Source organism: Gadus chalcogrammus, chromosome 21, assembly GCF_026213295.1.
Source record: "Gadus chalcogrammus isolate NIFS_2021 chromosome 21, NIFS_Gcha_1.0, whole genome shotgun sequence".
NCBI classification, from domain to species: domain Eukaryota; kingdom Metazoa; phylum Chordata; class Actinopteri; order Gadiformes; family Gadidae; genus Gadus; species Gadus chalcogrammus.
Genome location: NC_079432.1, coordinates 12287878 through 12314763, shown reverse-complemented (window position 1 = coordinate 12314763; position 26886 = coordinate 12287878). Strand labels below are relative to the sequence as shown.

Sequence of the window (26886 nt, the reverse complement as noted above, 5' to 3'; positions counted from 1 at the left end):
CCGGCGTGGGAACCTGCACCTGTGGCTCTCCCAGGACTCCCCACCCTACCCACCCCCCCCCTCCAGTCCCCGGAACAACCCCCCCCCCCCCCCCCCCACTCGGTCCATCCCAGCCTTTGACTCGTGTCACGGCTCTGAATGACCAAGCCCCTCTCTGTCGGGTGTCAGGATGACCGTTGGACACCTGAACCAGCTGGTCTGTCCGTCTGGTGGCTGGACAGAGCCCTGGGGGAGCACAGGATCCTCTACTGGTGCTGGAACAACTAACGGATACTCGTTTAGTTTACGTACTAGTTTATGGAGCTGATGTTGTTCTGCTCCCTTTCATTCGTGTAATTTGAGCCCTGCGGATTAAAACTGGATGTTTTGTAGCTTTTTTGCGTGTCGGATCATCCTAACTTTCAGACTTTAACTTTTCATCTGATGCCAAATGTGTTTGCTTTGGGCTCTTATTCTCGCCCCCGGGGCCTGAGAACTGAGACTTATTTGCTTAAATCCCATAATCCACTGCAGGAAGGATGTGGTGATTGAACACAGTGTAATTTTTCCTTTTGTCTATTTCATCAAATAGCCTTCAAAGCTGCTATGACTTGCAGGCTGTCATTTTAAAACAAGCAACATCAGTGGAGTAAGAAGCAGGACTTGTGTTAAGTTTCCTCATTCATAATTAATAGCAATTTTACTGGCAGTCCTTTTATGTCACTGGCGACACGAAGGTTAGGGCTCATAGCAGATGGGGGGGGGCAGTCGGAGTTCAGGTGTAACCTGAAGATGGGTGCATGGAGGGACGGGTGTACGGAGGGGAGAACACAAACACGCGTGCATGCCAACACTTCCTAGCTGCTTGTGCAATAAGGCAGGAGGGTAGCCTGATCGGGGATGGGGAGGGGGGAGGCTACTGTGTCGGCAGTGGGTTTGTGGGGGGTTTGTGCCTTTGTTCAGTAGCCTCTTCCCTTCCCCTCTGTCAACCCCCCCCCCCACCCACCCACCCATCCATCTATCTAGCGAGCTTTAGCCATTTGGGCAGCTGTCACTTAATCCTGCTAATCAGAGTGGGGCGGTTTGTGGGAAACCAGACGAGCCAAATTGTGCACGCACGCACACGCACACACGCGCGCGCACACACACACACACACTCGTACACACAGTCTTTTGGTTTTTAATGGTGGGATTAATTTCAACTATTTTGCCCAAAACGCCTTTCTCCGCCCACGGTCTGCACGCTCAGCGTCTCCCCGTAGCGTTCAGTGTCCCCGTCCGTCCGTCAGCGGCACTGGAGGAGCGTCGGCGGATGACATCATGCACCAGACCACGCAGCAGTCGTCAGCGCGGCATGTCCCACCGCCCAGATGCTCCTGCAGAAGTGTTTACGCAATTATCAGACAGACAGACACACACACGCACACTCGCACTCACGTGGTCAGACTGCACGGGCCAGCAAGCCAACCGTTGTGGGGGGGGGGGGGGGGGGGGGGGGGGGGGGCTTGGGCTTGGGCTGGTAATGGGTGGAGGAGGGATGGACTGGGTTGAGAGGGTCAGAAGCCATCGCTGCATAGTCATGGGATGATCCACATCCACGTCGTATAATCTATTTCTCTGGTGGAGGGCTTCATCTGCCCTGCTGTCTGTGGTGCTGGCCGGACCCTCCTCCTCCTCCTCCTCCTCCTCCTCCTCTGTCCATTGACAAGCCCCAGTAAACACTGCCATCCCTCACATGCCTGGCCGATGGGGAGAGCGTCACCTTTCCATCGCCTTGTCAACGGCGTCGTCAGTTTGCGGGCCCCTGTCTTTCACCCGGAGCCCACCACTGCTCACCCCTATGTAACTCTCCCCCGTTTCTCTTTCTCTCTCTTCCCACAACACCCCCCCCCCCCCCCCCCCCCCCCCCCAATTACCTCCCACCCACAGCCAGACAAGCCATCTTAATCCCACAGCCCAGCACACTGACTGACTGACTGACTGAAGCCCTTCAATTCACTGCTCCCACAGATCAACAACACATTAGATGCATACATGGCACGCAATCACGCACACACTCGCACATGCACACTTTACTCTAAATCTAGCATTAGTGTAAGTGTTGATGCACCACACTTTATGGGCGGTCGCTGTAGGCGCTGGTTGTTGTTGTGGGCACAGCAAGTCAGAGACGTTTCTGGCCTTGCTCCTGAACCACAGCCAGAACCTAATAATAACGCTAGGTCAGCTACGAGTTACCAGCCAAATATCAGCCAGCGGATCATCAGGTCTGAATGCATGTAGTTCGACTGACGTGTGTTTTAGAGGCAAATGCCAAGGAAATAGAATTGGCCTTACGATAATATTCCCCGAAAATATTTGTAGTACCAAAAAACCAAAAAGGTCATGTGGGATTGCTTATTTAGACGACAAGGACGGCCACATTTCAGTGCACTTTATTGTAATTTTTTTCTTGTAAGGAAAGCCACCTCAACCAATTTCAATGTCACACATATGACATTGCGGCGGAGGTCAAAGTCAGTCCCACACACTGTGCCCACGACAACGACTGCTGCTTACACGCTGGTGACGTAATGAGGCGCTATTTAGGTCAGCTGGTTGCCTAGCAGTGGGCCTCGTAGCATACACACACCAGCTAGATTACCCCCCTTGGCTGCAGGGTAACCTTGGTGTGTGTGTGTGTGTGTGTGTGTGTGTGTGTGTGTGTGTGTGTGTGTGTGTGTGTGTGTGTGTGTGTGTGTGTGTGTGTGTGTGTGTGTGTGTGTGTGTGTGTGTGTGTGTGTGTGTGTGTGTGTGTGTGCTCTTAAGCCCCCCCAGTCAAACCAATGCTTCATGGTCGAGACTTAAGTGTTGTTACATCATTGCAATAAAACGAGAAAGGTAGCAAGGGGTAGGAGGGCTCCCTGAACGTGCTATAAATCTTTTCTTGGAAATTGAGGTTTATTGTTTTGTGACCGCCAATGCAAGGACCAAATCTAAAAAACAGAATTTGTAGGTATTGTATGAAACAAAAAGGTTATCACAGTGCAATATTTCCTGACACAGTGACCTCCTTAGTAACAAATAATACATAATATTAGATTATCCCATGACGGCTATTGATTAAAATCCAACTGCATTACTTTGGTTCACAGCAATATTACAAATGCAAACCGCTTATATTCCCTTTTTTATAGATATAGATAGATAGACACTAGACAGACTGATTACATTTTCGCCACAATTTCCTGTTGTAGCCCTCTCCATCTTCTCCTATGCCACACCAATGAGGTGACTCTCATCCTCTGTGTGTGTCGTGTGTGTGTGACGTGTGTGTGTATGTCTGTGGTCAGTCCAGGCCACAGTATGTCCCATCAGATCAACTGTTAAAAAGCAGAACTCTATCTGTTGGGAAGCAGAATAATCTCATTACATTTTCTGAACCTCCCAAGCCTCTGCCACCGTCTGTTTTTTTTGCCTATAGAGTAACTTTCGCAATGGTTATTTATTTCTTAACTCTGATATTGTTATTTAAAAGCTGGTCAGTATATGTATACACAACACATACTATGCCAACTGGGTTTTCATGGTACATAGACACAAGTACTGATTAGTGTAATTGATCTAATCTATTAGAGGGATTGATTTGTCTATTTCAGTTGGGCGGAAGAGCCAACAAAATGTCTGTCTTTGCGTCTTAGAATCAGCAAAAGACTATTTGCTATTCATCAACACTACAATAATCGAAATCCCCAGGAAGTATATCACATATCCTGGTATGTCAGAACTAGCATCCTGCATCCCTTGTTCTGCTGTTCAGGGCAGTCGTTGTTCCTAGTGTGAGGCCAGATCAATATTGGGCCTTCCCCCCCCAAAATCCACTCGCTTGCAGCATTTGGTTTCACTGCAGCTTGTAACTGGAGCTCCCATCTTGGCACCGGTGTCCAGGTAGAATACGAGAGGCAGTAGTGGCTTTGGAATCCACACTGCTCCATCTACGTGTGTACGTCTTGGTCTAAGCCAGAGTGTATCTGGGACTGGGTTGCATCATGGTGTATATAAACATCTTGAACACGTCTCACCTGAATAGCACTTTAATACCGGGCAAGCTGACATCCACACCTGCTAATGTGGATCACAAGCCGGCAGCCCCATAAGCACAAGCACTAGCACTGTGTTTTTATGCTTTTATTTTCAATGGCTTTAGGCGACCGTTGGTCTCCTGATGACAGGTCTACCATGTGATCATTGCTTAGCCTCTGCAGATGGGGCTTATTGGTTAGAATATCATATTTATTAGTTATTCGATGTTTGAAATGAACAGTATTATTGTGAATTGACTTTGATGTAATAAAACGCAATACTGTAAGATAGAGCTATCTGATTTGATGGTCTTTATTTGAAAACGTACAACTAACGCAAACATTTTCTTTTCCTCCCTCCCTTTCACTAGCGGACTTACACTCTGATCGTGGCCGCTTTCGATTGGGACAACACCACACGCAACAGTAAGTTCATACTCACACCAGTTCTCTGTTCATGGATCGAGTTCTTCAGAGACTAGGAACAGATGCATCTGAGTTTTCTAACGTCATCATGTTGAGTTTACCTGGTCAGAATGTGTCCAGGTGAGTTGTGAAGCTACAGGATATCACGCACCACTAGTTTCCAAATAAGTTTGTTTGCACGGACAAAGAGGGCAGGTTTTTGACCCAGTGTACACACGCATAGTTCACACTTTTGTGGGGGTGGGGGGGGGGGGGGATCAAATTTCTTGGGTCAGGTTCTTGGTGACCTCATAGCTACGGCACACCACTAGATTGTATCCTGTTGAGATCCACTTGTTCGACAGCAGTTCCAAAGCCCGACATGCCAAATGTGTTGGTTCCTTACCACCACCAGCCCTCCACCCCCATCCACTACCACCACCACTAACCGCCACCAGCCCTCCACCCCCATCCACTACCACCACCACTAACCGCCACCAGCCCTCCACCCCCATCCACTACCACCACCACTAACCGCCACCAGCCCTCCACCCCCATCCACTACCACCACCACCACCACTAACCGCCACCGCCACCATCACCCAGGAGTCCCTCCGGACAGCTTCTGGGGATCACAGTGTTGCTTCTGACCTGGCCAATGTGCTCCAGCTGTATCCTGTTTTCCTTTGACTATGTCCGCTGGTCCGACGTCTGCCCCCCCCACCATTAAATTAGTAGCCCAGTCTCGGAGGAAGTACACCTCCACAAGAATGCGGGACATACCAAGTCATTGTATGTGCGTACTCTGATTTGCGTAGACTGTGGCGGTATGGATCGGCAAAGATGGAGCTGTGTGTGAGTGTTGCATCTTCATCTCAAGTGTGTGTGTGTGTGTGTGTGTGTGTGTGTGTGTGTGTGTGTGTGTGTGTGTGTGTGTGTGTGTGTGTGTGTGTGTGTGTGTGTGTGTGTGTGTGTGTGTGTGTGTGTGTGTGTGTGTGTGTGTGTGTGTGTGTGTGTGTGTTGGGGGGGGGGGGGGGGGTGTCCTCTCATTCGTTGTCTTGTTATGACGTGGAGGGTCATTCCATCCTGTTTGGTACATGACTTCAAAAGCCCTTCCGATGGCGAGCACATACAATGGAGGGTAGGAAATAGACATGTTATCATCAGCCGGTTCCTATGAGGTGTGGGGGGGGGGGGGGGGCGTTGGCGTTGGCGGCATCGCATCCGACGGGTTTGGTTCCGGTTTGTCTGTTTTTAGTACTGATGGACATGGGCTGCACTGGCATGGGGCCGGTGTGAGACCCCCGCGGTCACTCTGCAGAGGGCCCGCCCTGCTGAACGGCGACCACCGGTCAACATTCTTTCGTTAACCAGGCATATTTTTCTAGCCGCTAGATGTTGACGCTAGAGCAACTGCCTTGCTTTGGTCAATTGTAACAAGTCTCCAACGTAGGCTACAACATGGTCTACATGGGATACCGCGCACAGTTGTCCCAATGATGCATGTATATACCCCAAAGAAAGCTGGGAGGTGTGTGTGTGTGTGTGTGTGTGTGTGTGTGTGTGTGTGTGTGTGTGTGTGTGTGTGTGTGTGTGTGTGTGTGTGTGTGTGTGTGTGTGTGTGTGTGTGTGTGTGTGTGTGTGTGTGTGTGTGTGGGTTGCTAATTAGCTCTTAAAGACCTTGGGTGATGGGCTTTGGGTTTGGCGGCTATTATGTCACATGTGTCTGCTGACTTCTACCTTGATGTCGTTGGTTCAAGAGGCGTAATCTATGGGAACAAAGGCACAGTTTTCTGCCTTCTTCTTCAAAGATCACAAGGGCCGGTGATTGGGGGGTTTCGGAAGGAGTGTTGCTGTGTGATGTAAGGGTCGCCATTAGCGCGGGCTAGCTTGTATTAAAGGTACTTAGGACTCCGCCTGGCGGGGTCTGGAAGGAGGCGGGAGCAGGTGGGCGCGGTGCGTCCCCCCGGCAGTCCGGTTTGTTAACATGTCCCAATTGTTTTTTTTATGTACCATGTTGGCACTAAAGTATTAGCGAGAGCATGACAGTGCTGAAATGTCCGAGCTAGCTTGTTATAATAAAAGGCAATTCAAATAAAGTAAGCAAAGTGTATAAATGGATTGAAGGTGAATGTTCATTAACTCGCTGTCGTTGTTACGGCTGAGAGAGGAGCAGTCCGTTGTGACTTGTGTGTCTTCAACGCTGGCCCGTCCCGACCAGGGCGCCAGGGGGTCAAGGGGTTTGTTTTAGTGAGTGGAGACACTGGTTTTATCCATCAAGGTGGACCTCAAGTGCGACGCGTATCAGCATCATAATGTATCCCTTAATCCAGACCCCTTTGAGCCAAGGGGTTCTCGTGGCGTCTTGTCCCAACATCAGAGGAGCACAACACGCTGATTAAGTCGCTCCCCCCCCCCCCCCCCCCCCCCCATGTCCTCAGGAAGGCAGGGCTGGCTGCTTGCCTTGTGTTTGTGGAGCAGGAAGTGGGTGTGGCTGGTCGAACGGTGGCCCCCGTGTTTAGACACCATGGAGGCAGGCTCCCGCCACCGGAGCCCCATTGTTCTCTATCTGCTGGGAGTTATTTCAGTTATTGTTGCTTAATTCTGCCTGACATTGTGTTTGGTCCTCCGCTGAAGTGTGTGTGTGTGTGTGTGTGTGTGTGTGTGTGTGTGTGTGTGTGTGTGTGTGTGTGTGTGTGTGTGTGTGTGTGTGTGTGTGTGTGTGTGTGTGTGTGTGTGTGTGTGTGTGTGTGTGTGTGTGTCCCAAAGGAAATCGCTGGGCCCCTCTTATTTCCACACAAATAGTTTCAAGGGTTGTGATCCTGTCTCGATTAAGACGGCGGCCGTGGGGAGGGGGGAGGGGGGGGGGGGGGGGGGGGCTGTTTACCGTGAGCATTGATGCGGGGTGAGGTGAAATGGTCAGGCGTTTCAAATGAACATCTAAAACACCCTCGGGAGACGGGCCAAACAATATCTATATGCTGATGCCAGGAAACGGTTTAGTCTGCAGATGATGTGTTTTGACTCCATCATGTGTGTGTGTGTCTATATATTATTATACATGCATGAGATTTTCGGCTTTTCATTCGCTGGGGACATGGCCCTTCACCTGGATGTTGATCTCTTATCCCGGCAGCAGCTTGTCACGTGCTCACAGCCAGCGTCAGAATGCCAATGGGATCCCCAGCGTTTTGAATGTGACCTGAGGGGAACAGATACAATGATGCTCTGATGGCCACAGTGATGCAGGCCTTTTTGGGTTACTGTTGTTGCATGAATTATTCAGGGGACATAAAGGGAAGCTCGTGAAACCATCGTTGCAGATAGGAAACTGAAGAAAGTGGAGAGGAGTTAATTTCACTCGGCTGGTGTCATGGAGTGAAGTTGTGGGGTGCCTTTCTGCAAAGCGGCCAAGAATAGATGAAATGTAGTTCATATCCCCAAAAAATTTTTTCAAGGATGCCATGTTTCTTGTGAGAATATTGTTATTGTATTTGTGTATCAGGTAGTATTCTCCCTAGGATAGAAGAAAAAGGGTCGCGGCTATCAGTTCCTCAGGAGCCTACCTCAAGCTCATGCTCTTACTACCTTGCTCTCTCGCTCACTCCCTCGCTCTCTCGCTCACTCCCTCGCTCTCTCGCTCACTCCCTCGCTCTCCGCCTCCCTCGCTCTCTCTCTGGGTGCTATTGTAGTAATGGAAGCTATCGGGTGTCAACACAGTTCCAGTACAAGGCCTGCTCTCCAATTAGCTGCTTGTTGACAGCGTGTCTGACGCCTGCCTGGGGGTGGGTGGGTGGGTGGGAGCCAGCGGCTGATGCATTGCACCCACATTTTTCCATACAGGATCATTACTTATTCCTTTGACAAACACTGCTGTTAAACAAGCTTTTCTTTTCACAGTACAGAGTAGACCTCTTCTATCTATCACCCTTATTGTTGCACTGATCGAGGCACTCTATATCCGCGTTAGTGGATATAGGGGTCGAAAGCTGACGACAATGTGATTCATAGTTGGACCTACGAAGACTAGCCAAGACCAAACGGCAGTGGACGAGGTACCGTTAGTAAATAATAAAAACCCTCCGGGGTCTGGCTGTCATCCGATTCCTTGGCCCAGAAGCATCAACGCACTCGGTGCTGATCTGGGGTGTCATCGCTTGACTCTCTTGAAGATCAACCGGAACCGTACTATAAGGTTGTGTTTGGTTGCATGGTTCGAGAGAGCAGCTGCAGTACCACATGCACACAGAAGGTGATTACCGGGTGGGGAACATTCCTAGGTGGATGGAAAACACAATGCATATTTATACCGTGAGGCGTGGACGGAGATGTTCATACATATTCATACCTCAGTACAACATCGCTTTCTTTCGTTTTTTTCCACCGACATAATGAAGTGAAAAGCCATTCAGCTTACTTTGGTACGTGTCCCCCCCCTACAGGCGGGGATAAGCTTCTGATCGAGCGCAGCGTGCACACAGGCTTCCTGAACCCGGGCGAGCAGTGGCACACGGAGCATCACAACGGGCCGGTGGCGCGGCTGACGTACCGCGTGCGGGTCCGCTGCGACGAGCACTACTACAGCAGCAAGTGCAACGAGCTGTGCGTGCCACGTGACGACTACTTCGGCCACTACCGCTGCGAGACGTCGGGCCAGCGGGCCTGCCTGGACGGCTGGATGGGCAAGGACTGCACCATAGGTACAGGGAAATGAATATTATTTATGATTATGATGATGAAGATGAAGATGACATGAGCCCAATGTCCCCTGCTACAACATCATGCTTACGGGTGTTGTTCAGTTGAAGAAGATGTCAGTGTGTGTGTGTGTCTGTCTGTGTGTTTTGAGGTTCGCTGACACTGTCTGTGTGAACGGTAGGTTGGTTCGATGGGTTCAATTTTATCAAAAATGTATATCTTTAACTTCGTACTATTCTGAAATAAGCACGCGCCACACTGGGCCGTGATGTGTCCGGTTCACTCGTGTATCTTTTATATCACTAAATACCTTATCGTAATATTAACATTTAGAAATGTATCAGCACCTGCTTCTAGGTAGGCTAGCTGTGCGTGGGGGGGCCTCCCTTCATAATAAATCACCCAGCAGGGCCTTACGGGTGAGACTAGTGGGAGGTGATCTGTTGTCCTTTAAAGCAGGGGGGGGGGTTTGTGTTGTTGCCCCCAGGCGATAAAGTTGTTTAACCCCCCCCCCAACCCCCACCTCTGACAGCCCACCGGGTCATCGGGGGGTGTGCAGTGAATTCTCACGTCTTGTTAGGATGACGGTCAGCAACAGGCGAGCAAACCCCCCCCCCCCCCCCCTCCACCATATAGTGTTCGGAATTAGAAGAAACACAATTGAGATTTGTTTAATGGTGTGTGTGGTCAGAGTCGTAATGCTTTGTGTGTTGTCAGTCAAGGCACTGACCAATCCCAGGGTCCTGCACACTTCTACGTTGATGTGTGAATGTGGCGGGTAGCGATTAATCGTTAAAAAAAAGTTTAGGAGGTTTGATGCGTTAATGTATTGGATGTATTCCACTGAGGCTCAGTCCATCGGCTTCCCCCAATTCAACATGGGAGGCCATTTTGAATTGATTTGTTTGAATTGTAACGGAAAAATACATTATTTACAAGGCTCTCTGTATTTAAAAGGTATTCGGCTTTTGCATCGTACTCATGTTCCTGCCATGACTTCTGTCCGATTTCTTTTAGCGATCTGCAAGCAGGGTTGCAACCTGTTGCACGGGAGCTGCGGCAAGCCTGGGGAATGCAAGTAAGTGGAGCGATTCCTATTGTGTTGGAGACCCCCCGCAGCTCATGAGAATCACACGGCCCTTTGTTATCACGCCTATAGAATGTCTTCCTGAGGGACCTTAAAGGGGCTGGAGCTACGATGGGAGAGCTGTAAAGAGAGAGAAGGGACTTAGAAAACACAAAACCCCCTTGCAAAACGTCCCCTCAGTCACTTGAGATGTTTGATTCGCTCACCTGTGGTCGATCTAAATCGGCTCATACGGAGGCAGGCACGATCAACTCGATCAGGTATTCTCAGAGAGCCTTTCGCTCACCAATGGCTGATGTAGGGCGCTGATATTTCTCCCAAAAGACACTGAACTGATCGCTGTTCAATCTTACCTACAGCACCTTTAATAAATCCCATGTCGCTGTCACGCACAATATCATGCACCATTTCCCCCCTGCTTTGGATGTGGGAAAGCTTGTACATTGGAATAAACGCATGCCACTCACTCCTCTGAAAGAAATGTTCCCTCCTCTCTCTTTGTCAAGCTTACTCTGTGTCACCACTGGGGCTCTGCAGCCTGACGACTGTGATAAGGGAAGCCTTGTTGTGTATCGCACTGTGGTATGCACTTTGGGGAAAAAAACAAACGGAAAATGGAGAAAAAGGAAATGCCTTGGTTTGATAAAGTGACGTGAGCCACATAGCTTCAGCGCCTCAGGAAACTGTACTTCCTACTCTTCACCTGTTCCCCCCCCCCCTCCCCCACTGGAGATCCCCCCCCCACCCCCTCTTCCTCGTCCCCATGTGAGATGGACAGATCAGCTTCTATGCGGTCACAAGGAGACGCTCTGCACCAATGGGAGGAAGGCAGTGCTGCCCCCGCTTGCATTGTTTAAAGTTTTCGTAATAAAGGCTGATTAGCAACGGGAGAGGGCCAGGGGAAATGGAGCTGTCCTTAAAACCATCCCTCACTGTACTGGGGGGGGGGGGGGGGGGGGGGGGGGGGGGGGTGTGTGTGTGTGTGTGTGTGTGTGTGTGTGTGTGTGTGTGTGTGTGTGTGTGTGTGTGTGTGTGTGTGTGTGTGTGTGTGTGTGTGTGTGTGTGTGTGTGTGTGTGTGTGTGTGACACAGAAGATCCTGATGCTACGGAAGCAGCATTGTTTCACAGGCATGGTCACTATGATCTTTTAATATAGCCTCCATGTTCTGCGCAAGAGGGAACCCACAAGCCAGGAACTGGCCGGCTGATCTGTAAGCAGACCCAGAGCAGCCCTCGCCGGTCTAACGGACCACCGTGATGAAGCCCAAAGCATCGACGGTCACGTTGTGTCACGCTGTGCTCAGGATGTGAAAGGAGGGCCGAAGAAGGCTTGTTCGAGATACTGCTGTAACACAGGTTATGGAGGAAGTCTGCAAACACCAGCAACAGTTTCCCACTAAACTGCCCCCCGGTGGGCTGCTTGGGCGGCCCGCTGAAGCCAGTCCTAAGGATGGCTAGCCTCACCTGTCCCCACCCCCAGCCTGCTCTGGCTCGGTTTTGAAGGCCTTATTTCCCAGACAAGTCGGTGGGTGGGGGGAACGCTGTCTCCGTGCCGACTGCGGGGGAGGGTGTGTTTGTGTGTCGGGGGGGGGGGGGGGGGGGGGGGGTGTATGCTGAAAATAGCTCGTCAATGGACCAGACAGCTGTCCCAAAGACGACAACGACAGTGCTGCAGCGTTGGCGAGATAGCGTTGGGACAGTAGAGATGGGAGTGCATGTCACACACACACACACACACACACACACACACACACACACACACACACACACACACACACACACACACACACACACACACACACACACACACACACACACACACACACACACACACACCTCTCTGATTCGACCCCAGTGTTGGAGCCCTACTGGGTGTATTCTTAACCCCTCTTGCCCTGGAATGTTACTCTTGACCAAATTAGCCCCGCCCTTTAGACGGGGCTATCCAGGGATCTCATGGAGACTTCCCAACAACGGCTCCAAAGACTTATTTAAAAAAAAGTTGTTTTTCTTCTTGCTGTGTTGCACCCTGGGTATCGAGTGAAGACGTGCGTACAGCATTGGTTATGTTTTGATATTCTGACTGTGGATAATGCTGCTGTTACCACTGTTTGATGCGTAGTTTCATGCTCAACATGTGCGCGATACACTGCTCGCACTACAGCTGGCTCCTCTGCACCGATGACCGCCCTCAACCGAGAGCCCCCGTGTTTCCCCCTGCTCCCTCGGACCCCGCCCCACACCCCGCCGCCGGGTCAAACCATGCTGTGCAAACCCCTAGCCAGGTTCCTTCCCTAATCCCCGCCCTAAAGGTCCCCGATGTGATGTGCAAACGCTTCTGTTGAATCGCCTGTCAAGTGTGTTCATGGTTCCTCGCTGACCGGTTCTGACCGGTCGCTCCCCCTGTAAACCTCCAGGTGCAACTACGGCTTCCAGGGGCCGTTCTGCGACGACTGCGTGCCGTACCCGGGCTGCGTGCACGGGACCTGCGCCGTCCCGTGGCAGTGCAGCTGTGAGAGGAACTGGGGCGGCCTGCTGTGTGATAAAGGTGAGCGGCGTGGACACACGTGCGCACACGCACACACACAGACACACACGGAGACACACACGGAGACACACACACGGAGAGAGAGAGACACACACACACACAGAGACTGACATGAAGATGGTCACGTTTTACACCCGACGCACAGTCGTGTCGATGACGTTAACGTTCGTGGTCACGTCGTCGACTTGGAGACGCGTCTGAGGAAAGAAATCATGTAACACTTTTGATACTCATTGGTAAAGATGTTTGGTGAATTCGCATTAGGCGCACGATTGAACGCTTCCATCCCCAGGCCCGCTCCTACTATGTTGTTCCCGTCCCGTCGTTGGCAGGGAGAACAGATAGCTTTACTGTGGGTGTGATCCGAACCCGCCACAGCGGACACTGGATCCGGGCCGCCTCCCCGCGGGCGCCACCGGGGGCACTCTGGGGGATGAGGCCCGGGTCCACGCCGCCGCCGCCGCTCGGGCAGATCCCCTGTTCATTTATTTATCTCATCACCTTTCCTGTAGGCCGATCGGATGCTCTCTCTCGCTCTCTCACTCTCGCTCTCTCTCTCTCTCTCTCTCGCCCTTCCTCCCACTTGCTTCTCCTCCCACAGACTAGTGCTGAGTGCCGGCTGTCCAGCAAATTAAAACGTGCATTTGTGCAGCTACTCATAGTCTGCTTTCAAACGCTTCTCTTGTGGCGTTCAAATGTAAAGAAATGTATGACTACTTGTTGCATTTAAAGGCTTTTATTTAGAGCTTCCTGCCAAAGCACCCGTTTAGGGTACCCACTCCCCACTTATATACCCATTGGTTAAAGAGATACAATCACACGCGTTACGATATTGTACATCATATCGTATCACCATGTATCCGCTGATTTCCAATCCCTATTTATATCATGTTGACATTTGGCCAGCATACAACTCCTATTGACATTAACCGACGGCGTCTGCTTGATTCTCGGCACAAGGAGTCCTCGTCGTTAAATGAATATATATAGATACACACACACACTGTACCCGCTCGCTGACCTGTCGCCCCTCCACTCAGACCTGAACTACTGCGGCCGCCACCACCCCTGCATCAACGGGGGCACCTGCATGAACACGGAGCCCGACCAGTACCAGTGCCTCTGTCCCCAGGGCTACTCCGGCCAGACCTGCCAGATAGGTGAGCTGCCCGGCCCGGTGGGCGCTGGTCTCTCCTCAGACTCTTCTGCTTGGGCTACCGAAGGGAGGGCTGGAGGGACGCTCTGTGTTTCCCGGTGGTTGAACGTTTCCTTGTTTATCCGCGTTGCACATTTACGTTTTAAAGCCCCACGGAGGTCAACGCTACGCTAGAGAACAACGCGTTGCGACGCTGAGCCGAAGCATCTCGTCCTCGAGCCGTCATCGATATCTGCAGCTGAATAACGTCCGTCTTGTCTCTCCCCAGCCGAGCACGCCTGCGTCTCGGACCCCTGCGCCAACGGCGGGACGTGCCATGAGGTCCCCTCGGGGTTCAACTGTCACTGCCCGCCGGGGTGGGAGGGCCCCACCTGCGCTAACAGTACGTTGTTCTCCCTCCAGAAACCCCCCATTGTGGAGGTTCTCTATTTCGGTGCCCACCCGAAGCTTCCGCAGGCCATAAAACACTAATTGAACCGCCTTTTGGTTGAGAATAAAAGCAGCGTTTAAATGGCGTCTTCTTGTGACGTGCATTGGCGCCTAAAGAACACACAACGCTCACGGCAGAGAAATCCTTGGAAAACGTCATCGTAATGATTAAACCTGTCATCAAACCCAATTTCAACGTGGAATCGCCAAGGAGTACCCCGGAACGACGCATAACGCAGTAATTATGCGTTGTTGGGGTGAACCGGGGTGATAACTGAATTGACGCACACACACACCCACATTTCTTTTTGCACCCTCCACCCTGAGCCTGCCTTTGGGTTCTGGGTTCTTGGCAGGGCGCGTGGGTGCGTGTTTCCGCTTGGTGTCTCTGGATGCCTACTGGGGTTACACCCGGCACTGATGGCTCGGCGCTAAACGCACGTACGGGTGGATTTGCCTTGTCGCTTGCCACTCCTTTTGAGCCCATCCAAAACAGATAACACACATGTTGCCCCCGCTGTTGGGTCCCGTTATGTGCATTGCTTTACAAACAGACCAAAGGGGTTCGTTTTGGTGAATAGACTCATAATTATGGCTTTATTCTTTTTACAGACCTGGATGAGTGTGCCTCTAATCCGTGTGCCCAGGGTGGGACATGCATCGACCTGGACAACAGCTTTGAGTGTGTCTGCCCCCCTCAGTGGAAAGGGAAGACCTGCCAGATAGGTGCGTGTCTAACGGATCACTTTCTTTTGACAAGGATGTGTGTGTGTGTGTGTGTGTGTGTGTGTGTGTGTGTGTGTGTGTGTGTGTGTGTGTGTGTGTGTGTGTGTGTGTGTGTGTGTGTGTGTGTGTGTGTGTGTGTGTGTGTGTGTGTGTGTGTGTGTGTGTTGGGAACATGGGAACCCAAGAGTTTGGTCTCATCTTTCTAGCTCTGCTCTCACCTTACAGGCAGCAATTACCATCAAATATCTTCTCTGGGGAGTGTGTGTGTGCATGCATGGGTCCAAAGGGTTGGGTTTCAGAAGGAAGGCAGACGGTGTATGAGTGCGTAGAACAAAGCTGCTTTTGGGCGGGCAGCCCATCTTGGAAGATCTGCCAGTTGTAATGTCCTGTTGAAGTATAACATGTTGTAGCCTCTGCTGTGCTGTTGACTCGCACAATAACGTTGGTGGGATACTTTTGATGGGTGAAGGATCTAAAGGTGGAATTGATCGTGCTCCCCTCCCCTAATTGCTCCACTCTCTACCTCTCTCCCTCGGTCTCTCTCTCCACCTCACCCTCCATCAAACTCTCTGGGGCTCGCTGGACCCTTTGGTCTCCGTCTGACAGACGCTAACGAGTGCTTGGGGAAGCCCTGCCTCAACGCTCACTCTTGCAAAAACTTGATCGGTGGATATCTTTGCGCCTGTCTCTGGGGATGGTCCGGACAGAACTGTGACATCAGTCAGTATTATGTATTATATCCTTCGGTGTCGTCCCTACGTTTCTGTCCTCTCCACTGCTTCTTCCTCACACACCTTAACTTTCACACACTCCACTCAACCCAACTTTACTTTTACGCAACCAACTCAACCCACTTTAACCTTGACCCTCCGATCTCTGCTCAACCAAACTCAACTCGAACACAAATGAACACACCTAATCTGTCTTTCTTTGAGCTCTTCAACAAGTAACCAAACACTTAATTAAAACTGCACCAAACCTCATGGCAAAGCTTCTAATGGGCTAATCACACTAGTGCCACACTCTTATTCGAGTGATCTAAGAATCACTAATCTATCTTTTGTGTCATTTTATTTGGTTTGGTTACCTTTCTTCCAAAGCTCTTCCTTTTCTCACTTTGAACACATTCCTGCGTTCATACGCGGCAATTCCTCCCTGCGACGCGTGGGAGTCTCACTTCCTGTCTTGACTTGCCGCTCAAAGGCACGGCCCCCTCTCCTTCACCCTTCCGACCCAGCCCCGGCGTGCATGCATGCATGCGGGAACCCCTCTCTGCGGAGGCTTGTCCTCTGTGCCTTTGTGGACGCTCCAGATGATTCACTCTTACCTTCCTCCTGTCTTTCACTCAGACTAACGCCGAGCTCAGCATCGAGTGAGTGAGGGAGGGGGGCGGGCGCGTCCCCGGCCCCTTTCCAATGTTATGTTTCTACTTGTAACGCGCGCGTTTGGCTTCTGCTCTTCTTCTGCAGAGGTCAGCAGCTGCCGTGGTCAGTGTCAGAACGGAGCCACGTGCAAGGTAAGACCGATTTTAACACACACACACACACACACACACACACACACACACACACACACACACACACACACACACACACACACACACACACACACACACACACACACACACACACACACACACACACACACACACACACACACACACACACACAAAGTGCTATATCAATAAATGTGTCATCCTCTCGCTCCAGAAGGCCCAGGGGATCTACCAGTGCCAGTGTCTGCGGGGGTTCACGGGCTCCCACTGCGAGGTCCGGGCGAGCGCCTGCGACTCCGGGCCCTGCCACAACGCGGGGCGCTGCCACGACCTCCGGGGGAGCTTTGTGTGCGAATGCCCCCCCGAGTTCTCAGGAGAACTGTGCGAGGTCAGTGCCAGCAATAGGAACGCACTCACACGCAGACGCACACACATACACACACTGTCTGATTGATTTATTGGACGTGGAAGCTCCCAATTCTCGATCCTTTCTTAAGTGACCCCGTTTATTCATCAACTCATTTTAATGAATGAGCGATCCCGACTGCCAACCTATACATCCTCTCAATTGGCTGCAAACACCCGGCTTGGCTCATAAAATGCGTTGTTGTTTGTTGTATGCATGCGTGTAGCCAATCTGGGGTAATGATAAATAAGATGTAATCAACACCACAGATCTCTCTCTCTGAGCCCTGGATGGAGATCGGTGTCGGCTGGGAAGCTAGCCTTGATTTAGCACCCCACCCCTCCCCCTCCCTCCCAGCCCCTCCTGCTATAAATATGAGCCCGTCCTGAATGGAGGCCATCGCCCATACCTCCCAGAACTCTACCCCTGCTCTGCTCCACTTCTGCGCCTCCCGTCGGCATGCTGTGCGTCGCTGTGCTTTCAAGCAGCAGCAGCAGCAGCACGACGCCTATGCCAGCAGGGATTAGGTGTCTCGCGTGCTCGTACCTACCCTTCATATAGGACCGGTTTAGGACGATGCCGGGAATATTAGCGTTGGGTCGATTTCAAGTTTGCGCTGCAATGCAATCAAAAAGCGGTCACAGGTCGTGCCGCGGATAACGACGCGTATCAAAATGAGTGTAAACAATTAAATGGAAATGTAAACCCTTCAGCCCCCAGCGATGCGATGCCTCTTTAACGGTCTTTAATTTGTGCAGTTGTTTGCGCCGCTGCGTACTGCAGCTCTAGGAACAGGACGCCTGCGCTAAACGTTGCGCTGTGATTTATCACAGGTCATGCCCTCGGACTTCCCGCCGCAGACACTAAAGGCCACACCTATTCACGGCTCAGACCAGCGGCTAACCAGCATAGGATAAATAGATGGTGCTCAGCCACTTGAAGTAAAGTAAACTGTATGCGAGCGCGTGGCCGCGCACAAGGAGATAACGGTTTGCCCCCCCCGGCCCCCACACCGAGCACCTTACATGGCAGTGGGTTCAATCCATCGTTTATATGCAGTCGGTTTTCGTTTACAGAAGGAAAAACTGGGTTTTGAGCACCGAGCTCCATATTTGCAGATGTCGCGCCCAGTCGTGTGTCTTCAGTCGGTGTTCAGGGTTGTGGGTTTGCGCTCTGTGTTGTCACCCAACTTTGATCGGAATAGAATTTTGCACTAATGCCTTGCAATGTCGAAGTGTCCTGCCTTCCTTGTTGGCAAAGCACTGACTTATTTTCCTTTTCTTTGTACATTTTACAAGTCCATTTTCTTCAGTGTACGATAGGATTCATTGGAATATTATGAACGCATTTCAAATCTAAAGCTGACACGCAGAAGTCCCTTGGTATATTAAATAGCTGCTCATCAAAGTGATTAGACGGATGGGTTCTAGTTATATCCAGCAAGCGGGCGTATACCATGTCTTCAAATTAGTTGCATTTTTAGGGCAAACAATATAAAAAGAAAACGCTATATTTGTCGTATTCTCTTAACTGTGCTCAAAAGAAGCCAGCATTAGGACCCACCCAAAAGGAGGAGAGCCCTTGAAGCGATCAACACCCAGGCTTATCGGCATGGCGACGCTCGCCTTGGCTACAATTGGAGCGAACCTGCTGACCCCCAACATGCATTTTCTTGCCCTCGGCAGATCCCCAGTTGGATGCCCTCCGACCCCTGCCACCCCGACCCCTGTGAGAACAAAGCCAGGTGCCACGGCCAGGCCCAGGACTTCTACTGCGCCTGTCCCGAAGGCTACCAGGGGAAGACCTGTGGGCAGGCCCGGGACCGCTGCCGGAGCCCGCCCTGTCAAGGTGAGCCCACCGGCATAAGAAGCAGCTACCTTGACAACCAATGCTCCCTTGTTTTGAATCGGCCTTCGGGACACCACTGTCCTAATGAGGAACATCTCGGTCGTCACACTTTTTTTTTCTTTTTTTACAGCGATTGACAGCTGCACCATCACCGTGGCGACCAACAACTCGTCGGAGGTGCGGCACATCTCCTCCAATGTGTGCGGGCCCCGGGGCACATGCAGGAGCCAGCCGGCGGGCAACTTCACCTGCCTCTGTGATCCGGGCTTCATGGGCACCTACTGTCACGAGAGTGAGTCGAGTCAGACTCACCGAGGTCCCGCTCTCTAGTTCTTTCTCACTCCTTCAGTCCTCACAGAGGTCTGTCTGTCTGTCTGTCTGTGTGTGTGTGTGTGTGTGTGTGTGTGTGTGTGTGACTGTGTGTGTGTGACTGTGTGTCCGTCTTTCTCCTTGTTTTCTAAAATTAAAATGTCAGCCTTTTAAAAAGCAAGGTTCATGATGAATTTCATGTAATCTTTCTTCAAACCCCTCCTATTCTCCTCGGTCCCCAACCCAGACGTCAACGACTGTGACAGTAGCCCCTGTCGCAGTGGAGGAACATGCATCGACGGTGTGAACTCCTTCCAGTGCATCTGTCCCGACGGCTGGGAAGGCCGACTTTGTGACCTCAGTGAGTTCCTCCTTCCTACCCGTCCTGTCTGGTCTGGTCTGAATGTGGTGCATGGTGTTTGGAGCTCTCCTCTATAGTAACCCTCCCGTCTCTGCCTGGCTGTGCTCCCTCCCTCCAGACGTGAACGAGTGCAGACACAACCCCTGTAAGAACGGCGGGCACTGCGTTGACCTGGTCAACGACTTCCACTGCAAGTGTGCCGACAGCTGGAAGGGCAAGACCTGCCACTCGCGTAAGTGTGTGTGTGTGGATATATCACACCAGACGGTCCATGTGATCCGCTGTCCTCGAGGACCTTCTGTTTAACGTTGAACTTAAAGGGTTGTGCTCTCTGCAGGCGAGAATCAGTGCGACTCCACCACCTGCAGCAACGGAGGCACCTGCTACGACCACGGGGACGCCTTCCGCTGTGCCTGCCCGCCCGGGTGGGGGGGCAACACCTGCAACACGGGTAAGGCCCCCTTATTGGAAGCCTTCCACGCTAAGGTGCCGGGGGTTCGAGCCCAAGTGCCTGCATATCTGCAGTCTTTCTGCCGCCATCCTTGATCCCCATGATTAAAGAAGCGTCTTTTAAATGACATGTATGGGGAAAAGTAGCACTCCTTTTTGGGTATTCTTTATGTACCTAATTCAATCCTATCTGAATTGTGGTGTCTCCGGGATTGGCTCACCTTTCCTTTGCGTTGCCTCCCCCCCCCCCCCTCCCGCAGCCATGAACAGCACCTGCTCGTCCAGCCCCTGCTCCAACGGCGGCACCTGCGTCGGCGGAGGAGACACCTTCACGTGCATCTGCAAAGAGGGCTGGGAGGGCCCCGCCTGTGGCCGAAGTAGGTTCCTCTGCTTGGCTTCAGCTACTGATTGACCACATCCAAAAATAGACCACATCCTTCTGTCTTCCCCACCCCAGAGGGGGGTGGGGAAGACGGAAGGATGTGGTCTAATTTTTGACGGGTGGGGGGGGGGAGGGGCTGAATATTGTCCTGGTAAGGGCATCTGACTGCATGCGAGCATCTTTTTAGCTAACCCTTAGACCTACCTGCTCCTTTATGACCCGTATCTGACATTTGGATAAGCGTCTGTGATGTTGAGCAACTACTTTTTCCCACAATTGATCATTGTATTTACGTTGCGTTTCTCCCCGCCTCTCCCATCAGACACCAACGACTGCAACCCTCACCCGTGGTGAGTAGACGTTCCTGCTTTCAGCTCTACGGAGGTGATCCCCCCGTCGTCCCCTAGCACCGTGCCATATAGCCCTCTAGTATCACTAGCTCAGCCCAAAGGACACGTACCGTACTCCTGAGAGTTGGAATGAGAAACTCCTCGCCAAAAAAAACAACAACCTGGTGACTCAGTGGAGATCTCTGTCTGAGGCTTGATTTAAAGACACCTTCCACTGGCTCCTCCTCCAAGCCCCCCCCCTGCCCCCCCATCCCTCACATTCCCTCCATTGGGCTTCTGAGAATGGGGGTTGAGGGGGAGGGGAGAGGGGGTGGAGGAGCCAGTGAAGGCAGTGGAAGGTGTCCTTAAATCAAGCCTCAGACAGATCTCCATCGAGTCACCGGGCTTGGATGTCGCTGCACAGGAGTGGGGGAGGGTGTGTGTGTGTGTGTGTGTGTGTGATTTCGGGAAGTGATTGAGAGAGTGAGTTGCTGGATGGGGGATGGGAGGGGGAGGAGGACTATGACCCGGGGGGGAGGGTGTCGTTGGGGGAGGGGGTGTCCTTTCTAAGGAGGAGGGGAACAGAGGGATGCTGAGGAGAGGAGGGGACGGGACACGCCTATTAGCATCTGAAAGCCAGGGCCGTGTATTGATGGGACACACACACACACACACACACACACACACACACACACACACACACACACACACACACACACACACACACACACACACACACACACACACACACACACACACACACACACACTACTAATGTAGGTGCTTTGGTCCTGTGTGGCTCTATGGCCCTATTTATGTCTGTCTCTCTCTCTCTCGCCCTGCGCAGCTACAACGGCGGTGTCTGTGTAGATGGAGTGAACTGGTTCCGCTGCGAGTGCGCGCCCGGTTTTGCTGGTCCAGACTGCCGCATCAGTGAGTACCAGACCTGCAACAGAAGCATCTAATCTGGGGGTCTTCACAAGCCCTATCCTCTTTTTTTTCTTTTTTCTTTTCTACTTTTCATCATGGTGACGAAGGGTCAAATGGATGAAGGAGAGACCCAAATGCATATATATATATTTTTTAACCCGTGACCCCGTTGACCTCAAGAGGTCAACACGCACGCACGCGCGCGCACACACACACACACACGCGCACACAGGCACACGTCTTTGACTCACACACACACACAACAAATTACTTGGTGACCTAGAAATTCTTCCCTGTTCTGTCTTTGTGTTGGCCGTGCTAGAGGTCCCCTCTCTCTCTCTGCCTGACCTGAATGGGGTTTCAAACACACACACACTTGAGCAGCTCTCAAATATAAAAACTCACATTGCAGGCAGAGCTGCCAGTTTCAGATAGGGGCCTATGCAGTTCGGTTCGGTTAGCAGTATATTCTTGGTTTCAAGCGTACATTTTATAAATGTTGGCCCTTTACTCAGCATTGAGCCATTCGTGTTTTTAGGGCATTCTCGACCAAAGCCATAGTGTATTTATAGCCTTGGTCATAACTGCACTATGTAGTCATAACTACACTATGTAGTTAAGACCATAGTAGATGTTCTGCTTTACGTTTGACCCAAGCTAGAATCCCCTTGGTGGCTTTTTCACTGCAGTATTCTCAGAAACGCAAGGGTATCACTGTGAACCAGTTTACTGGGCTGTTTCATTGTTGGTGATATAAATGGTCTCTCTTTCTCCCTCTGCCTCTCTCTCATCAGATATAAACGAATGCCAGTCGTCGCCCTGTGCTTACGGCGCCACCTGCGTGGACGAGATCAACGGATTCCGCTGCATCTGCCCTTTGGGGAGAACGGGGACGCTATGCCAAGAGTGTAAGTATAACGCTGTGTTTTTACATAAAATGTACCTTCCTGGACGTGTGTGTGTGTGTGTGTGTGTGTGTGTGTGTGTGTGTGTGTGTGTGTGTGTGTGTGTGTGTGTGTGTGTGTGTGTGTGTGTGTGTGTGTGTGTGTGTGTGTGTGTGTGTGTGTGTGTGTGTGTGTGTGTGTGTGTGTGTGTGTGTGTGTGTGTGTGTGTCTTCAGTATCACATTTCAAGGGTGACCAAACCATATCGCAGGGACAGTGCCTCCTCTGGTGAAACCCGGTCACTGCAGTTGTTAATTCCTACTTTGTGTGGGCCTCTGTAGTCGTGGGCATCGGGAAGACCTGCCACCACCACGGCCTCCAGTTCCCTCACGGCAGCCTCTGGGACGAGGAGTGCAACAGTTGTCGCTGCGCCGACGGCAAAGTGCTCTGCACTAAGGTAGCTCACCAGCACCACACACAGACACACACACACACACACCCCGCCCCATGTCTGATCACAACAAAGAACATGGCCAGACCTCGGCTGATCACCATGGATACCTTTTACCTAGGGACCAAAAAAAAAAAGTATTGCTCTCTAATCCAAGCCCCCTGTTATCCGGTCGTTCATCCGCTCCTAAATCGATAGCATAAATGAAGGAGGCACTAATGCCTAACTGGACCACTGTATGTCTCTCCCCCCTCCTCTCCTGGGACCAGGTGCTGTGCGGACGCCTCCCCTGTCTGCTCCAGAGCCCCCCAGGAGGCGAGGAGGCGGGCGGGGGCGTGCGCCGGCCGTGCCCCGCGGGCCGGGAGTGCCTGGAGCACGGCTACCTCACCTGCTTCTCGCCCCCCTGCCACCAGTGGGGGGTCTGTTCCGCCCCGGGCCCCCTGCTCACGCCCCCGCCCACCAAGTGCCAGCCCAACACGGGCTACCTGGACAACAGCTGCGCCCACATCACGCTGGTCTTCAACCGGGACAAGGTGCCCACCGTGAGTACCGGGCGTCGGCGGGCGGGTGTGTGGCGTCGTCGTGTTCACTCGCGCATCGGAAACCCCAGATTGTAACCTGGTTACTCAAGTGCCATGCAAACGCCAAAGCCGGGTTATGACGTTTGAGGGAGCCGGGATTCTTATCCAGTGTTATTTGTCATGTAAACATGGTTAGTGGGTTTCGGGACATTTTGTGTTTTTGTTTAATTATTTCTGTGAATGCTCTGAATGTTCAGGTAGTCACCGAATACATAACGATTGCTTTGTGTTGACACGGCATAGACCTATGATGACGTGGCATTCAGAGCACTTTCGTACTGACAAGGAGACGTGTATTATTTTGGATCAAATGAGAGATTAACGTATTGAAAAACCTTGAAGGTGCAGTGCATGTACACATACTCACTGTTGTATCAGGTCTGCAAGGCGTCAGTATCTGTCATATTCCAACACAAGCGTGCCATTCCTTCTACCGATCTACCTCCCGTACCTCCCAGTTGCCATGGCAGCCATGTAAACACGATAAACACCCTAACCTGGTCACGCTCCCTAACGAGGTGTTTGGCTCTGCATGTATGCGTACTGAATGATCTTCTCCTGACACTCCCACTGTCCTTGTTGCCAAACTGTGTGTGCTTCTGTGTGTGTGTGCTGTTGTTTAACCCAGGGCACCACGGTGGAGAACATCTGCTCAGAGCTGCGCTACCTGCCAGACACCCGGTCTCTGGCCCAGGACCACGCCCTGGTCCTGCTCTGTGACCTGTCCCACTCCACCAGCGACGCCGTGGAGGTGGCCATCGTGAGTGGCCCAGCTCATTCTGCTCCACTTATAACGCTTCCTTCGGATGTTTGTGGTTGTGAACTAATGGGACATTCACACAATGGTCTAGAATCCATATAATTTGAAGACAAAACTTAAAATTTGCTCTTAACGCCCACCGTTTCATTCATGTATTGTTGTTGTAATCCTCTGTATTGTTTATCCAATTCAGTATCAAGTATCATTTAATGACGTTTATTAAATGTTGACAGAGTGTGATGCAAAACAATCCTTCCTTGTCAAAGTGGATGCTATCACAATATCTGTCTGAATATAATAACAACATGATTTGTTTTTCTATTAGTTTTACATTTTTCAACCCTACTTGCATGCTGACTGGACCGCGCCTTTTTTTTTAATAACCATCACAAACGAAAGAACCCTTGTTAAGCGAGCGGTGTGTTCTGTGTCTGCAGTCCTTCCAGCCTCAGGACCATTCAGACCAAAGCAGGATCCAGGACGCGGTCAGCATCATTGTCGGCACGCTGTCCAAGCGCCACAACAGCACCGTCATGCCTGCGGTCATCAAGGTCAATGTGGAGACGCAGGCATTTCCTCCGTCACTGGGTGAGCGCAGCGCGGGACTGTGGGAACAGAACACAAAAAAACAGGATGGGGAAAAAGGCGTTCCTCCTCCTCCTCCGAGCCTTTTGTTATGCGGGCCTCGACAAATACCTTATAAGTCGGGCGGCTTCTGTTGCCGTGTGAGAGGCCATTCGACCAAGGTTGTTTTTTAAAACGCACGGATCATGACTAAACGCTAGACGGGCAATCAATGGCGTCCATCAGGGGCGATGGTCAAAGATGATGGGCTTTTGTTGGTGGCGGCTTTAATCCGTGTTTGACGTTTTCCTCCGGCCTTCCTCCTGACTTGTTTTGTTTTGTCGTCCCCTCAGACTACCTGGTGCCCCTGCTGTGCGCCCTCTCCTGCGTGCTCTGCCTGCTCTGTGTGTGCGTGTGCGCCTGGTGGACCCGCAAGCGGAGAAAAGAGCGGGAGAGAAGGAGGGGCGGAGGCGGGGCCCTGGGAGGCGGCGGCGGCGGCGGCGGCACGGCCTCAGAGAGCGTGAACAACCAATGGGAGGCTCTCCGGCCGCAGAAGCAGCAGGAGCAGCAGCAGCAGCCGCCGCAACAGCAGCTTCCGCTGCTCAAAGACAGCAACCGAGAGGCGGAGCAGGAGCGAAAGAAGCTCATTGGCTCCTCCTATCGGACGTGTGACGGAGAGGACGACGAGGAAGAGGAGGAGGAGGAGGAGGAGGAGGAAGAGGAGGAGGAGATGGAGGGAAAGCTGGAGTTTGAGGGGGACGTGGCGATGGAGGCGGGGAAGTGGCAGGTTTGCAAGTACTCAAAGGGGGCGGCGCAGCCCAGCGAGGGGGTGATCTGCACCTCGCGCAGCACCGGGGCGGCGCTCCACAAGGCGCCACACCGGACGCCCGCCTACTGCCCCAAAGACAACCGCTGGAGACACCCCAGCGTGGGCGCACCCGCGCCCAGAGGCTCCAGAGACCATTGTGTATAAAGGTGGACCTAGGGGGGCGTAGAGAGACGAAGCAGCAGGACTTTTGGACCATAAGACGTGAGACAGCGCACGTTGAGTGGCTGTACTTTTTTGGGGGTGATACGAAAAGGGGTTAAAAAAAAGGCTTTAAGTTGAACGAAGCCATTCTTTTTTTTTTTTTATTTATTTTTTTACTATTGTCTCTCTGAAGAATTGTTCAGCCTAAGCGTTAGAAAGAAGTCGGCTTCGAGTTTTGGCTTCAGGATTTTTTTTAAATTGATATTATTATTATTATTTTTATGAATATCATTATGTTCGAAGGAGTAGAACAAAACTATCCAGTAGGCTGGAAAATGCCCATCCCTATCTTTTTTTTTTTATTATTATTATTGTACCATTTTTGTAAGGATGATAAGTCTACATGGATAAAGAATAGTTCCTGTATTCGTTTTGTTTGTTTACAGATGATGATGGTTTGTGTTTTGGTAAGCAGGCTCCTCATTGGTGAAACAACCAACGAACACTAAAAGGGGTGGGGGGGGAGATCACCGGACCGCTTCTTCTTCTTCTTCCCATGAAAAGTGTAGCCGCCCTCCACCATCTCCCCCCCCAAACGTTATTAACATTGCTCCCTTCCTTGAGTGACACCACCTTCCATCCTGCTCCTGTGGAACCATCCCACCCCCTCTGTACCCAACCCTAGCCTTACCCTTCCCCCCCCCCCCCCCCCCCCCAAACCAAAACACACCCCGGGCCTGGATGTGGGGGGAGGAGGAGGAGGAGGACAACGACACCACCCCAGTGCCTATTATGTGGCCTTCCATTTTGTTCCGTCTTCTGAAATGGCTGAAAGCTCTCGGGGTTTATCGGAGGACTTTTGTTTCCTTCTTTTGTTTTTTGTTTTTTTGTTTGATTTCCAGTATTTGTGTTCTTATTATTTCCAGCTTGACTTGGTAGCAAGTGCCTTCCCAAGAGCTCCCCCCGTCCCCGCCCTCCGCTGGGTGGGGGGGAGGGGGGGTCGCTGTGTCTCGCTGCCCCGGTCCTCCACCTCTTGTGTGTTCTCCAAATCTCGCACAAAGGAAGAGGAGAGGTGTGT

At 51.7% G+C, this 26886-nt stretch overlaps 1 protein-coding gene across 2 annotated transcripts in view; it reads left to right on the top strand.

The window, feature by feature from the left end:
* jag2b (jagged canonical Notch ligand 2b) overlaps nucleotides 1-26517 on the top strand; it is a 35464-nt gene extending 8947 nt beyond the window's left edge. The window contains exons 3-26 of one of the 2 annotated variants that reach the window (XM_056581120.1): nucleotides 4412-4466; nucleotides 8888-9145; nucleotides 10161-10221; nucleotides 12648-12778; nucleotides 13819-13938; nucleotides 14203-14316; nucleotides 14976-15089; nucleotides 15696-15809; nucleotides 16559-16605; nucleotides 16799-16972; nucleotides 18676-18838; nucleotides 18969-19130; nucleotides 19395-19508; nucleotides 19627-19740; nucleotides 19846-19959; nucleotides 20219-20335; nucleotides 20663-20690; nucleotides 21517-21602; nucleotides 22394-22507; nucleotides 22824-22939; nucleotides 23203-23475; nucleotides 24143-24274; nucleotides 24712-24862; nucleotides 25192-26517. In XM_056581120.1, the coding sequence (XP_056437095.1) occupies nucleotides 4412-4466; nucleotides 8888-9145; nucleotides 10161-10221; nucleotides 12648-12778; nucleotides 13819-13938; nucleotides 14203-14316; nucleotides 14976-15089; nucleotides 15696-15809; nucleotides 16559-16605; nucleotides 16799-16972; nucleotides 18676-18838; nucleotides 18969-19130; nucleotides 19395-19508; nucleotides 19627-19740; nucleotides 19846-19959; nucleotides 20219-20335; nucleotides 20663-20690; nucleotides 21517-21602; nucleotides 22394-22507; nucleotides 22824-22939; nucleotides 23203-23475; nucleotides 24143-24274; nucleotides 24712-24862; nucleotides 25192-25811 (3492 nt within the window). In that variant the 3' untranslated portion in view covers nucleotides 25812-26517. The remainder of the gene's footprint in view (nucleotides 1-4411; nucleotides 4467-8887; nucleotides 9146-10160; nucleotides 10222-12647; nucleotides 12779-13818; nucleotides 13939-14202; nucleotides 14317-14975; nucleotides 15090-15695; nucleotides 15810-16558; nucleotides 16606-16798; nucleotides 16973-18675; nucleotides 18839-18968; nucleotides 19131-19394; nucleotides 19509-19626; nucleotides 19741-19845; nucleotides 19960-20218; nucleotides 20336-20662; nucleotides 20691-21516; nucleotides 21603-22393; nucleotides 22508-22823; nucleotides 22940-23202; nucleotides 23476-24142; nucleotides 24275-24711; nucleotides 24863-25191) is intronic. The other variant, XM_056581121.1, reaches the window with a different exon arrangement.
* The last annotated feature ends 369 nt before the right edge of the window (nucleotides 26518-26886 follow it).